At 45.6% G+C, this 15,977-nt stretch overlaps 1 protein-coding gene across 9 annotated transcripts in view; it reads right to left on the reverse strand.

Moving 5' to 3' along the window:
• Ntpcr (nucleoside-triphosphatase, cancer-related) overlaps nt 1–15,977 on the reverse strand; it is a 45,039-nt gene that overhangs the window by 28,201 nt on the left and 861 nt on the right. For all 9 annotated transcript variants that reach the window (XM_019207177.2, XM_019207174.2, XM_019207178.2 and 6 more), the window contains exons 2-3: nt 12,549–12,711; nt 11,911–12,007 (exon numbers count right to left, since the gene is read on the reverse strand). In XM_019207177.2, coding sequence (XP_019062722.2) covers nt 11,911–12,007; nt 12,549–12,711 — 260 coding nt within the window. The remainder of the gene's footprint in view (nt 1–11,910; nt 12,008–12,548; nt 12,712–15,977) is intronic.

Below are 15,977 nucleotides of genomic sequence, written 5' to 3' on the forward strand. Positions count from 1 at the left end.
ATATATATATAGAGAGAGAGAGAGAGAGAGAGACATAGATACGGGAGGGGATGTAGCTCTGTGCAAAGGCCCTGAGTTCCATCCCAGAGAAGTAAAGAATAATAAATAAAAGTAAAACCAGTGAGTACAATTGTGCCCCCCAGATCTCAACTTTGCTTTCTAATGACTTTGTCCATTTCATGTCCACCACGTCTCTGAAAATCCCTATATAGAGAGAGAGAGAGAGAGAGAGACATAGATACGGGAGGGGATGTAGCTCTGTGCAAAGGCCCTGAGTTCCATCCCAGAGAAGTAAAGAATAATAAATAAAAGTAAAACCAGTGAGTACAATTGTGCCCCCCAGATCTCAACTTTGCTTTCTAATGACTTTGTCCATTTCATGTCCACCACGTCTCTGAAAATCCCAGTCAGAGCAGATGTGGCCCCAGCCTTCCCGGGCCTCACAGTTCCCAGGTTGCTCACCCGCACATACCAGGGCCGGACTGTGCGGCCACCACAACACGGCAGGAGTGATGCTGTGTCACTGACAGCAGGTAGACAAGATGCTGCCTCAGTCCTGTTCTCCCTTTCCCGGGGTTATTTGCTCTAGAGAGACAGCTGCCCTGAAATGAGGCACTAACAGCAAGTCTAGGTGGGAGAGATGGACTGAGGCGCTCAGCACCAGCAGCTGGAGCGAATCTGAACTGCAGCACCTACACGGGTGAGCCCAGAAGCAAATCCTCACCGTCCTGCCTCAGAGGGACAGGACAGTGACCACCAGAGGGCCCTGAGCCAGAACACCCAGGCCAGCTAAACTGACTCCTGATCTGCAGACATTGCGTGTAATGAGTGTCTGCTGGGGTGATTTGTTACCTGGCAATAGGTAACTACAACACACATTCTTCCTAGAGAAAGTAGACTCAGTGTCCTTCCAGAGAAAGAGCACAGTCCAACATGTAATAAGCATGTCAGTGATGCTGAGCCGCAAGTGTATTTCACGTCTTTGCATACAGCATTATTAGGAAAGCGTCGGCAGAGCTGACTTAAAGGTCCCCTTTAAGGGCTGGGGCCCTTCCACAACAGCGGTATAGGTCAGCTAGCTGCTGCGCAGGGCGCACACGGCAGCCAGTGACACACAAGGCGAAGGGGCCAGACCTGCAAGACCTCGAATGGCGCCCAGGGGTGGAGGGGTCCTTTGTCCCTCAGCCGGGAGAAGCTAAGCCAAGGAGGGTCACAGGGTGCTCAGGAAGACAGATGGCTGGGAGGAGGGAGATGTCTGCCGGGACTGCCCAAGACAGCAGGGTCCTCGCCAGCTGTGACAGCAGGGGAGCATGAAGCAGCCCTCCCGGACGCTAAGGAAGCGGTCCTCCTCTGTGTTCCTGCTTAGCGGCACGGTCACAGCAAGTGCTTTCCCATCCGTTTCATAGCAGAAAGAATGAGGGAGGTGGCCACAACTGTCCCAAGTGGTCGACAGTAGCCACAGCCAAGCTGCAGCGTTCCTGACGCGCTTCATTTCACCTATCGGTGCACCTAGAATACCCGGTCCCCTCTTATGGGACTTGGGAGTCCCTACCTCTGCCTTCCCCGCAGAACGGATTAGGGCCTCAGACCAGAGAAGGGGAAGGCTGAGGATTCCACACTGCCTCCTCGGGGAGGGACAGCTGCTAAGCCCAGCACTACTTACACCAAGTTCTGTTTTCAAAAATATGTGCCAAATTTGGAAGAAGTAGAACAGCCACCGGCCGACTGTCTGTGGTAGTAAAAGCAGCCAGTGCCACAGGAAGGTCTGTCCTTCTGGAGAAAGCCTTTCCAACTGACCTGATCCTCACCATGGGGCCTACGGAGCTCTTCACTGTCTCCAGAGACAAGGAGCTGTGGATGTCACCTCAGGGGCCACTATCCAAAACCCTCTACTCTGGCACAAGTTCACAGTTTTGAAAGCCATTGGGCCAAAGAAAACTGATACAAAAATGTTTGCCTTCAAGGACATATGTATTTACTTAGGTGAATACATGTAGTATTCCAATGCACGTGGCCACACATGTAAATACACACGTGCAGATATAAAGCATGTGGCCCTAGATCCACCTTTGTTCAGTAAGTGTGCCCAACATTTTGGCTTGCCTGGCCCACACTAAGGGCAGAAGGACTGTCTTGGGCCACACATAAAATACAGTATACCCCCATGAAGTCACAGTTCAGAGTCCGCGGCCTGTCACTGGTAGATTTTTCTTTAGAAGCTAACTAATAACTAACTGCTCACGGAAACCCCTGCAATTTCATGGAAGCTGCAAATACCCCTCCACCTCAAGTATCCCACCTCAGGCAGGAGGGTTGCAAGTAGCCAATCTGAGATGTTACTCAGTTCTCCTTGCTGCTGATTGGCTGTGCCCTGTAACTCACCTCCCAGATGCACCCGTCTTCCGTATCATAACAGGTGCTGTACTGCATGCAGCTAGGAGTGCTTTCGGCTTTGCTCTTCTGAAAGCCTTAGGGTCACTAAGATGCGGCCACAATGCCCTATACCTTCTAAGGCTTTATCAATACAGTATTTTATTATATTAAATAATATAACTGTAGCATAGAGTTAAAAGTATAAAATAGGCATTTTATAGGCATTTTCTAACTAAATTTGAACTTTGCAGTTTTTTACAATTCGCAGGTGCTCTAGCAACATAATTCCTGCAAATTTCAGGGATTCGCTGTAATAATACAGCTAATGTATATAAGTAACAAAACTTCCTGTATTTTTCAGATATTTTTATTATAATATTAAAATAAAACAACACAAGAAACCTGAGTTTAATAGCTAAGTAGGCAAATTTACCTGTTAGTTTAACAGCAATAAACTCTCTGCACAGGAATGGGGACAGGTGGGTAGGCTGAATACTACTATCACTAATGCTGTACCTTACTCCCCACGCTGCACAAGCACATGTAACATGTGCTACACCGAGTCTCGACCCCACTGATGTGTGCAGTGGGCGCAGAAGGCAGAGTCAGCACCACACAGCGCCTCCCTCCACAGCAACCCGCGGTCACCTGTACTGTCTGTGCTCCAGCACCATGCAGCAGAGTCATGCAACTACCACTAAAAATCAGGCTCTAACAGTAAAAGTGTATGATCTCAGGGGGTCACTGCCATCTGTTCACGGCCACCTGTACCTAGGACAGTCAACCCCATCACTACGTTCAGCACCAGGACGCCTGGACACACATGTACACAATGTCTCCTACCACCTGGAAATACTCATCGTAAAATCTAAACTGACGGAAAATTCTCATTCTGTACAGAATTAGGGATCTCTGTAGTCTAGTAATGGTAGCAATTTCTTTCAAGTTTGTGATTTGTAAAGAAAATGTAAGAGCTTCATACTCAGACATCAGGTGCTTAGCTGCCTAGAAGCAGGAAATACTTGGTTTTTCTTTTTGGTTTTTTGGAGACAGGATGTAGTCCTTTGAGACAGGATGAGGCCCTGGCCTCAAAAACTTGGCAATCCTCCTGCCACAGCCTCCTGTGTGCTGGGATTACAGGCATGCGTGATCACACCCAGTTTCCTTGGTTTTCCTAAGTAGCATATAAGCTTTAAAAGGAACTATGGCAACCATAAGTGCTTTATTTCTCTACAAAGTCAAGGCACTCTAGACAAAACAGAATCAAATCAGTGAACCTCCACCCTGTGGATGTTATTCTAGGTTCTGAGTGCACATGACATGGCCCACAGCACCAGGGCTGGGCTCTGGCTGCACTCAGCTGGTTTGTTTTCCAAAAACAGTAAATGTACACTGAGCAGCAGAACGCCTCTGTACCAGTCAGTCCAGAGGCCTGGGAAGATTGAGATTACTTTTTTAGTCCTTTGTTTAATCATGAGATGTACTTAAAGAATACAAAGGAAATGTAAACATAAAACAAGAAATTTCATTTACCCCAAATACTGAACTGAGAACCAGCTGACGAAAGTAGCCTTTGCCTTATGTGACTTATCTGCACAATAAACATTCCCGGTGGATTAAGGTTAATCGCTTTTAATATCAGGCACACAGCCTGGCTTCTGAGCTCACTCCTCTGCGACAGCAAGTCCTAAAAGTCATGGAAGGGACCACAGTCTGTCCTCTCACCCTGCATGTGCTGGGCAAGCAGAAGCAGTGGCTACAACAACAACTGGCCGGCTCACCGCCCTCACCTCGGAAGGCAGCAGCGAACACAGGGCTTCATTCAGACATTCAGATATTCGTTTATTCTGGGCCTCCACGTTCTCCTCCCTCTGAGTTTGGTGGCATGTGGGCTGGGAGAGACTGAGACAAAACCTGCCCCGACCCCAGCCCTGGGACCAGCCTGGACACATGGGCCTGTGGGACTCCGTGACAGACTGAAGGGCCCACCCTGGCCCCCAGCTCCCTGGCAAACACAGAATGAAGTGTGACAGGGAGCCCCTTCTGGGTGCTGCTGCTCACTGCCTCCCTCAACAAGAGACAGAACCAAGCAGTGCTGCATTGTGTGCCCCCACTGTGGCAGCAAGTGTCAGCACCAGGGTACAGTTAACCCTGATGGGACACCGGGACAAGCTAGAGTCAAACCAACGTCACCTGCCTCTGAAACACCGACCACTGCACCTGCACACCTTTCTTGGGCAACACAGGGAGACCACTGTCTAAGAAATCCCTCTTGTCAGGAAGAAGTTGCTCCCCTCTCCCAGAGGAAGGAGAGTTCCCAGGGAGCCACAGACACAAGCTTTCTCACAAGAGAAGACACACTGTCAGTCTGAGAGCCCTTGGTATCACCAGTGCCATTGTGCAGGCACAAAGAAAGGCCTGGGTGCAGCACAGGGACAGTGGCCTCCACTAGCAGTCACCTCTGGACATGATGGCAGGAGGGCTGGGCCGGGCAGGCATCCAGACAGGCCTGGATTTCTGCTCCTTTCTACCACCAGGCAGCACATACAACAGCTGACTGCTTTCAAAGTCTCATCATGCAAACAAATACTGGTATCACGATTTGAACTTTTGATAAAAGTTTGTTATCTCAAATGCCTGATATCCTGCTCTTTATCTCCGCATCATCCAAGGAGAGAGCAGATAGTTTTGCTACAGTAAAGTGCTGATGACCTGTTTCTAACTGACAAGGTGGCTGGATACAGACAGACATGCAGCTTAGATTAGGAAACAGCTAACCACCGCGGCTTTCAAAGTTTAGCCTTTTAAAACACAGTAATTCCATGTTTTCTAGTTACTGCTACCTTGGTGGATAGAGTATTTCAGACAGTAGTTAAATCTGCTTGCCAGTCAGGGCCTTGAGAGAAAATTATTTTTATGTTAAGATGATTTAATGAAGTTTAGATACAATTGGAAAATCGAGAAGGAGGCTGTCCATGGTCTTAACAGCTCAATACGTAGTATATAGTGGGAACTGGGCAACTCCCTGATTAGAGAATCAAACCAGTATCACTAAGGCCATCTGCCTCAAGGTGAGCTAGGAGAAACTGTATCATCCTATCAACAGGTTTCCAACTATATCTAGTCATGAGGAAATATCTGAAAAACTCCAGAAGAGGAAAGTTCTATAAAGCAGAACCATGTTCTTCAAAAAGTCACTGATGTAAAAGCAAAAGGGACTGTGGAATTTTCCTAGGTTACAGGAGACTAACAAGATGTCTCTCTGACTCAAGTTAGACCGGCTCTTGAACTGGAAGAAAAGGAAGGTTACTAAGAACATTGTTAAGCCAGGTGATATTACCGGACTGTAAAGGTAAGGCATCTTCACAGTGTGATGTTTATTGAGTTGCCAAGTACAGCTGACCCTTGAACATGGGTTTAAACTGCAATCTGGTCATACTCATACATTTTTTTCTTTTTAGAGATTTGTGACAATTTGAAAAAAGAAGAACCATACACCCTAGAAATACTGAAAAATTAAGGAAAAGGTCAGTATGTCATGAATGCATCAAATATATAGGTAATAGTCTCTTCTATTACCTACTATAAACTACCACATACATAAATCTATTATAAAGAGTTAAGTTAGTCTGAACAGTCACACAGACACAGCCCGTACAGGACACGGGCACTGTCTGTAGTTGAGAGACACAGACACAGCATTATAACCTTGCAAAAGTAACCAGTGTCCACTGCACCACGGCCGTGACCGGGTGGCCTCCTCCGTGTGGAGTTTCAACTCCACAACCCTGTGATGCTCCTCATCTCGGCTGTTCACCTCCAGGAATCTGCGTTTTACAGTAAAAACCGAACTCTTGGGGGCCCTGCACATTTTGCAAAGTATAAAATATGAACGCTTGTATTTGGTAAAGCTTCTGATCAACAGCAGGCAAAAAGAAGTCAAATTTTGGGGGAACTAAAAGTTATCTGTGGTTTTTTATTATGTGGGGGTGGGAGATGAGGAGATTCACAGCCCTGAAGCTCCACAGTATTCAACCGTCAAGTGTGCATCCATTACTTGAGTATATCCATATTTTAAAGAAAAACGTATTGAACATTTAGGAGTAAAGTATCCCTATGCTTACAATGTAGTCCCAAATGGACAACTCTCCCTGAAATCTATATATAGTCATATACTTATACAACACATATACAATGCATACACACCCTCGTACACATACAGTGAGAAAGCTTATATAAGGCAAAGAGTCAAAATGTTAAAAATAGGTAAGTAGATAATGAGTACACACACAGGTGTTCTTGTAGTATTCTTATTCTTGTAATTTTCTTGAAGAGCAAAATTAGATCCAAATTAAGTTTCAAACAATAATCAGTACAAAAGAAAAAGAAACTTATACATATAAATACTTTCTAAGATTTAGATCCCAGAAAACAACCAATTTATTCCGTGGGAATGTTCTTCTAAAGAAGAATGGGGCTTCAGACAGAAGCCACAGGAGGTGAGAGAGGACAGAAAGTACCTGAGAGGAGGCCCAGTGTGTGGGGAAAGAGTAAATGCCACAGTCTGCACAGATGCAACTCCAGTCCTGCCTAAGGAGCTGGCAACCTTGACAGGTGGTTGCATGAAGAACCGCAAGTGGGTGTTGTAACTGAGGGCATCTGATCCACAGAATCACACCAAAGGCAGCAGCGGGACAGTAGAGCCTCACCCTGCCAGGTGACACCAGGAAGGCAGCCAGTGAGAGTCACCAGACCCACAGCAAATGCAGCAAGTGAGCTATAGCGGCTGCTTGGGCCAGCTTCCAGCTCCTGCTCCTCTCTGGCTTCCCTGCAGGGATGTTCTCACTGAGGATGGTGAAGCCAAGGTCTCTGTTTACACCAGAAAGCCTCTGCGTGTCGGGCTGACCTTGCAGTATATGTGTGATCAAGAGCAGAGAAACAGACACAGAGGAACAAGAGCAAATGCCACAATCGCTAACAAGAGTGAAGGAAATTGTAGGACACTCCCACCAATCCTTCCAGGGTGGATCCAACGGAAACTTGATGGTTGAGTCCTCCTAAAGCCCAGAGACCTGAAGCACAAAGTGACACTTCCAGGTCAAGCATTAAGGTATCACCTTGCCTGGGAGAGGAGTTGAACAAACTTGGGAGATACAATAAGCATCTATTTCAGAATCAAAGGCAGACCCTGCTTCAAAAGCAAATATACTTTAAATAAAGTCTTACTTGGATCAAAACAGGGAAGTACAAGGTTCAAACTATGTTGGTTTCAAATGGATGTTCTGATTGTAACTTACTATTCCTCCTAGAGATCTTTGTAAAAATGGCACTGGAAATAGGGCTATAAGGAGAGTCCTTTCTTCCTTTAAATACCACAATACATTGTTTTCCTTTTGTGTGAGTAAGAGATATACAGAAAACCAGTAGCATGCTAAATCCTACACTGCACCAATTTTTAGGAGAGCATTCAGTGTAGCTATGCAAAGACTGTTGTGGAAAAGGCCATTGCTATCCTACCAGCCCTGACCATTTGAGAATTAAAACCCAACTCTCATTACATCAGCACCAGAAATTAGAAGAGGCAATGAATAACCACACCAGAAAAAACTTTCAAAGGAATGGAAGGAGAAAAAGTATTGTTTTGGCTAAAGACAATGAAGATGCTCTGAAAAATTAAGGAACTTTTATAGCAAAACAGCTAGTTTTGTATAGCTCCTATTAATATTATATAATTTTTTCATGAACAATGAAGTCTTGATTCTACAATTCACACCAGCTCTACCAACTGCAAGCTCTGTGTCCCTAGGAAGGTCCTTCCTCCTCCGTGCCTCATTTTCCCATCTGTAGAAGAGGAACATGGTGGAAATGTTCTGAGGACTGACTAGGTCTGCACCTGACACATAGTTTGCACTCAGTAATGGAGAACTGTTGCCGCCGCTGTTATCACCAGCATAGTACAATTTGGAAGAGTGAGTAATGACAGTAAGGCCATTTTTTAAAGAACAAATATGGTGCTGATGCAAGGATCAAACAGATCAATGGAAGGGAACAGATATCCCTAAAACATACAAACACACACACACACTTTTAAAAATATAACTCATGAAACATAATCAATTAGAAGTGGGTTATTTAAAAAATGATTTTGGTAAATTGGCTAATCTGGAAGAAAACCAATTAAGAATCTCACTGTATATGTCATTCAAAATAAATCCAGACGAAGCAACAATGTGATTTTTAAAAAGCATGCAGAAGAAGACACATGTAAATTTTTATATCAACTTGGAATAGAGTCCAAATTTCTATCTATGTGAGAAGGAAAGGGAAGCAGAGCGGGAAGCAGGGAGGGAAGAAGGAAATGACCAAAGTAAAGCAGTAAATGAAAAATAGAATCAATGAATATAAAAAGTTTATTTGCCATCAAAAGACCTCTTTAAGCCAAAAGGAAAAAAAAAATGGAAAGAGGGATGGACCCACTACTTTGATTAAAGTAAACTTTCCCAATAAACAATTGAAAAATACCTAACTTACTAGTAACTTAAAAATGCAAAACAAAGCAGTGTATGGTTTTAATTTAAAATCAGTTCAGCACTGGCAAAAGCACAGCAAGTTATAGGTGACCCTGAATGGCGGCGGGCACAAAGTGACACACTGGCCAGGAGCCTCCGCAGCCCACGCAGCCTGCCAGGCTCTCGCCCCCACATCAGCAGCACCACTGCGGCTGCAGACTGCTGCACAGACAGTACATGGTGGCAAGGTTGGTCCTGACAGGGATAGTAACCTATTAGGCAGCACCGTGGTAACAGCACTCAAATCAAACATGGAAACCCCAGCACGACATATGCAATCATTAAATAGCAGTTCTGAGAATTATCGAGTTATGAGACCATTTCCATGTTATTCAACCATACCGAGAAAAAAACAAACTAAGCCTATAAAATTACTTATTCCATGCCAGGCATGGAGGCAAATGCCTGTGTTCCCAGCACTTGGGAGGCTGAGGCAGGAGGATTGCCACAAGTTCAGAGCCAGCCTGAACTACAAAGAGAGACTCTGTCTCAAAAAACAAAACAAAAGTTACTTATTCCATTTTTCTCAATTCTAAATGACTGAGTAAGTTAAAGGGGGTGGGGTCAGAAACAAAATATGCTAACAGTGGCTAGCTCTGTGATCAGCTTATGAGCTATTCATATTTCTTTTCATATTCATATTTCTTTATTCATATTTTCCTTTGTCATTGCGTTTTACAAATTTTCTACCATGAGCATAGAGAACTTTAGTGCTTGGTAAAATGAGTGTTGTCAAATATGACAAAATGTCACCCATGGATGGAGCAATCAACAGCCAAGACTACCAGGCATTTCTAAAACTTACTGAGTCTAGGTGCTTACCAACCCACTCTTACTTCCTTATTTCCCTCTGTGCCTGGCATGACCTGGTTCTATCTGCTTCCTCCTACAGAATACGACCAAAGTACCTGCAGGTAAGTAGGCACCTGGGTCTCCTCTCACTCCCCCCGACCTCAAGCTGCTTCCAGCCCCAGCCAGTCTTACTTCCCCGCGGATAAAAAGCAAGTCATGCTGGCCCAACCAGAAAATTGTCTCTCTTATGTTTTTCATGGCATTTTAAAAGAGGGAGGTAGGCAGGCGTGGCACACACCTGTAATCCCGTCACTTGGTAGCTTGAGGCAGGAGGATCACCTTGAGTTTGAAGCCAGCCTGGAATACTTCGAAACCCCAGTCTCAGAAAGCAGAAAAAGACTCACAGTATCTTTCCCTCAGAGAGAGAAATTTCTTAACTCTATATAATAGAGTATTTCGTGACATTGTTAGAATGTGTGTTTTCACAGGTACCCACACAGCACAATGCACTAAAATGTCATGCCACTGGGGGAAGGGTTTCGCCTGCCTAAATCAGGGTTCCATAAAAAAACTGTCTCTTTATTCTCCCGTTTTTGATGTCTAAGTAATTTAACTTCTTAGAATAAAAGCAAAACTAATTCATTCCTTCCTCCTTCATCACACTAAAATAAGGGACATGGGAGAAATACTTTTGCTCTAGAAAAGAAATCCAAGACCTTCTGCCAGGGACTTTTCCCACCTGGAATGTGATTGTCTAGATTTGGTAATCAGAGTACAAAACCTAGGAGAAGTCTGCTTTTATTTTTTCATTAAAAAGGGATGCAAGGGCTCGATCCATTCGCACAGGAGCTCTTGTGCAATCCTGCAGCTAGTCAGCAAGCCTGTGCGCATCCTCCTCTGAGCACAGTAAGGAAAAATCAATTCTTTCTATTGATCTAATGCCCAAAGCCAGGCTCTTCACTTGAATTTCATTAGAAGCTGTTCACTTGCAGTTTGAACATTTAGATAGAGAGGTTATATATGTGATGGGAAAGTAAGTAGAAATATACCACATTCTCTGACTGCTCCCATGCAATACAGCAGCCATCACAGTCCCTTGAGGAAGGAATGCAAAAGGAAGGAGGAGGGAAAAGGAGGCAGGGGAGCAGCAGAGACCATGGACCCCACCAGCTCTCTGAAACTGAGGCTGTATCTAAACTCTTGAGCAGGCCCCAGGTGGTCACTAAGGCGCCACACACACACACACACACACACATGAAGCCAGCTGACCTCTGACCGGGACTTCTCTCTCAGGGAGGTGAAAAGCATTGGAAGGTTTATAATTGGTTCTTGAGATGAGCCTGTACCATTTTAATTTCCCAGAAGTCAGTCCAAGCAGGAAGTCACACTGTTATCCCGGTCCACAGGGCCTGCCTTCTCTATCATCAGCTGCACTGGCCTGGAGGCTGCAGTCTCAGGATGTCTGTCCTGCCATCAGGATGTCTGTCCTGCCATCTAGAATGCTCCCTCTGCCGCCTCCCCTGTCCATGCCCCCATCACCCCAACACGCACACACACACACACACACACACACACACACACTCACTCTCTCTCTCTCTCTCACTCTCTCTCTACCTCTCAGGTTAGATGTCACCTCCGCTGAGCCCTCTCCTGGTTCCCCGATACAAAGCTAGTCCCTCCTGCTGCTCTCTCTCAACACCCTAGCTTTCCTCACAGCACTAACCCCAGTGTCCATGTACTCATTCAATGTCTGCCCCCCACATGGCCGAGGTCCTGAGATAGAAAGAACATCTCTTCTGTTCCTGACCCTAAGCTACCAATCACACCCCATATGAACACAGATGCAGGTCTCCCCAATAGAGTAAGTGTATAAAAAGGCTTGAACAAAACACATGGGAGGACGCAGGAAGGCCCTCTCTTTGGGGACATTGCCAGTTAAGCTCTCTAAGAACAATTACCTATGCTGAATGTGTGTGACAAAGACTCTGCCAATGGCCCAGAGTGACAGCAAACTACAGAGCATATCTTTATTCAGGCTCAACTGCTTTAAAGACTTTAAACTGTAAAAAGGCAAATCTAGACTCCTTGTAGAAGCAAAGGCTATTCTGTCCCATGGTCTATGAATTCCACAATACACAAGTGAAGAGGGGCTCACTGGGCAGAAGCTTATACTCACATTCTTCAGGACAGGAAGTGCCAACTGCTCAAAAGAAGTCAGATCAACCACATACTGCCCGACTCGGTAGTCACGCTTCCCGGGCTGGGGCTCAGACCTGAAAGAAAAGACAGGGTGTTCTGGGGAAAACCTACTGAGTTCTCCTGCTGGGTGTGCCCACTAAATCATCCTCAATGATTGCCACATAGGAGGCTGCCCTGACTCAGCCTTTCCTTGGAGAAGAGTACTACACTTAGAAGTTCCCAGTGCCTTCAAGGGGCATCCTTTTCCCCATACCTTGGCCCGGCAGCTCCAAAAACTAGGCACCAACTCTCTGAAAAGTAGCTCTAGACAAGAGGCTAACAATTGCAAAGACAGGAATATGTATAAAGGCCTTTGTAACCTTGTTTTTCACACAACAGTCTCTGTTCTTCCTCTAGGAAAGCTATGAAGGCTCCAATATTCCTCAAGACATACAATGACACTGGTTCAACCCGAGCCAGGAAGAAAACTCTCAGCCTGGAGGGAAGGCAGAACATTCCAGGACCCTGCCGAAGGTTCTGGAGAAGTTAGCTCCAGGTAATTAAGACTAGAAATGCTCTCAAAATATGGACAGGATAGCCCAGAATGAAAACATCACAGAAGAGAAACATCAGTACCCGACTCTGGACAGTGGTCCCCGGGCACCGGATAAGGTAACCACATCAAATCCTGTCCTCCTCCCTCCCTGCCTGACTTCTTCTGTGTAAAATCCATCCACAGGCACCCCAGAGGACTGTAGAAGCTCACTGGCTTTCCGGATCAAGGTGGTTTTTCCAACCCCTGAGAGAGAAAAGAGACAAGAAGGGTCATTAGAAAGTAGCCCCCATTGGGCACACACCACACAGACCCTAGGGGGCAACCACAGTGGGAAGAGCAACGGGCTACACATAGATTTTATGGGTGCTAATTTCACTGTAATTTTACTCCCATCAGGAGGAAAGCATTTTTCATGGCAGTAGAAATAAGCATAATAAAACATGAATGGTATCTTGAAGTTTGGGTTGTGAAACACTTACTTTTGTCATGTACACAATCCTAGAACTCACTGCGAGATTCTCTGATAACACTGTCAAAGACAGTTTGCACCCAAGTTGGGCTTCAGCTTCTCCTAAGTTTACCCTCTTCCTTCTCCACCTTGGAAACTACACTGTTCATGCTACAGCCAGACACTACCATTGAAGACCAAGGTTCCAATCTTCGAAAGACAAGAGTCTTTCGAAAGACATGTCTTCGAAAGACATGCACTCACTGCTGGGAAAATCTCTTCACTACACCTGCTAACCCCTAAAAATGTTTCCCCCAAATCCCACGAACACCCTCGACATGGTCACTTCTGACTTCTTCAAAAGAGCAATCCATCAGGTGGACAACCCCCCCAACATCATCTTCTCCAGGGTCCCCAAGCATCCGATCCACGCACCACCAACTGCTCCCCATATCACCATCTCCAAGGCCCCAACCTTCCATCTGCCCTCGATCATGCCAACATCAACTAAGCCATAGGCCCTGAGCATCTCAACTTCCCACCAATCCCTTCCACAAAGCCCTTCTACAGGGTCCCTGAACATCCTTTGTGCAGGATCCCAAGCCCTTCAAAATCACATTACCTTCTCCATTACCTTCTCCTTCTTCTGCCTAAGCTTCCCTTCACTCCTCTAGAACCCCTCCAACATCACCTTCTCAAGGGGCCCTAAGCATTCCTCCTGCTCGCCTTGACCTGTCTCAAGTCAGAGCCTATGAACCTCTACCCTGTCCCCTCCACCTCTAGCCCTTCCTCCCTTCACAGCTGGCCTGTGACTGCGCAGATGAGCTCACCAGTGCTTACAAGTACCAGGTGCTGCTGCCCAACACAAGAACACTGAGCAACAATGTGAAGGAGCACAAACTGGCTCCAGTAAGTTCTCACAACCAAGGCACGGAATGTTCTAGCAGATCTGCAACAGGCACCTGGAAGTACCACAATCCTGTTATTTCTATTGCCATCTTCACAGTCATCAAGGTGCCTTTTAGTTTCCTTGAAATAAAATATGATTCCGGGCCGGGGATTTAGCTCAGCAGTTCGATGGCCTGCCTTGCAAGCGCAAGGACCCGAGTTCAATCCCCAGTACCAAAACAAAAAAAAAGAAATATGATTCCTTATTCTTAATAAACCTTCCCTACAAACTTCACATTAAAATAAGGGCACCTGCTGACTGGAAAATGGACAACATAGCCCTTTCCTGAAGGGCAATTTCAGTGTGCCCACCATGGCATCAGCAGTTTCTGTGACTGCAAATTTATCCTCAGTGAACAATCTGATTAAAGTACAAAGAAGTGTGAAATTGGATGTTCGTGGCAGCATTTTTTTCTTTCTTTCTTTTTTTTTTTTTTTTTTTTGTACTGGGGATCGAACTTGGGACCTTGTGCTTGTGAGGCAGGTAGCAGAACCACTGAGCTAAATCCCGGCTTCTTTTTTTTTTTTAATGCTAGTATTCTTTATCACAGTGAAACACTGAAAACAACCTAAGTTTCAGTCAATAAGGAATGCTGACTTATGGCACCATATAAATACACAATTCAGCCATTAGAAGGAGTACTGTTGTTAACTTACACTGATTAGCATGAAAATTGACCACAATATATGAAAATAATACCTGGAAAAAAAAAGCAGGTTAACTAACCACAAAAGTATATAGTACTATTCCATTACGTTTTTTTAAAAGGCAAAATGTGTTTACAGAAGAAAAGGTCAAGAGAGAACAAGAGGTTACAATGCTTATTTCTATAGGCTCGAGTTCATGTAATTATCTTTCTCCCTGATGATAGTCTTAATTTTTTAGTTAGAATTCTTACACTGGGCAGGTATTACTCTTATTCCAAGAAAAAAAATACACTTACACTATATTTTGAAAGAGATAAAATGAGCAATGTAACAATTCCTGTTCAAAGGAGTATACTAAAGGAAGTTGTATGCTACCTGCAACACATACTTAGGAAACACTTGGGTTAGGCCTTTTTTATTTCTTTAATTGGAGAACCCTAGGAGACAGCTTAGGGGCTGGCTCATGGCTCAGTTATCCTGAGGGGTGAGGAAAACAGAAGCTGAGCCACTAACTTTCCCCAATCATGGGTGGAAGATTAATGATTCTGGGAGGCATTAATTCCTTCTCTCTTACAGCCAGTGAACGTTGGGACAATGCTGAGCGGCAGGGGCGCTGAGGACACACGCAACAAAGAGTGACCTCTATGAGAAGATACTGTAGGTACCTGTTGGTGAACACCTGAAGAAGACGTGAACAGCGGCAGAGTTTGGGAGAGCGTTAATAACCGACTGAAACGAAACAAATGAGAACACAACAGTAACTCCAAACCAAGGGAAGAGCTGAGAATTCATGGAAAATAAATTATCAATTACTAGCTGGTTCTTCTGTGATTAGTTTCTACAGCCATGGTACTGCAACATGACTACGGAAAAAATGAAAATTACACAGTAAGTGTGGTGCAGAGAGGTGAAAATGACACAGTAACTGTGGTGGGAAGAGGAAGACGCAGAAGGTGTGTGGGTTTGAACACGGGCTCAAGAGCTGTCTTGGAAGAGCAGGAGTCTTTCAATTGTGTGCACCTGAGCTTATGAAGAAGAGGGCGGGAAGAACGGCCAGCACGAGCGCACCCTCAGCTGGAGGCAGGGGATTTGGGACGGAGATCCATCTTCAACCCAAGTTTCAAATAAGGGACCTGCACCCTGGCTTCCGGGGACCGTTCGGTGCAATGGGTGGGCTGGATCCCTAGGATCTGACATTCCTCAGACCACCCTCCTTGGCCACAGCTCTCACCATCGTCACCCCTAATGCCTGGTTCAAATGAAATCCGAAGTCTGCGACGTTAAATGTAACCTTTGCACTTAAGGCTATGTGCTATCTGAACCGCAGTGATTTCACCATCACGCCGGCCTCCCCGCACAGGCGCCTAGGGTCACCCTTTCTGCCCTCCGGGACGCTGTGGCGCCTCCCGCCCGGCCCTCCTCTGACCGCAGGGCTGGGCACAGCGGGGACCCCTCGTGCGCCGGC

Source organism: Fukomys damarensis, unplaced genomic scaffold (genome assembly GCF_012274545.1).
Source record: "Fukomys damarensis isolate Sample0158 unplaced genomic scaffold, DMR_v1.0_HiC HiC_scaffold_10, whole genome shotgun sequence".
NCBI classification, from domain to species: Eukaryota; Metazoa; Chordata; class Mammalia; order Rodentia; family Bathyergidae; genus Fukomys; species Fukomys damarensis.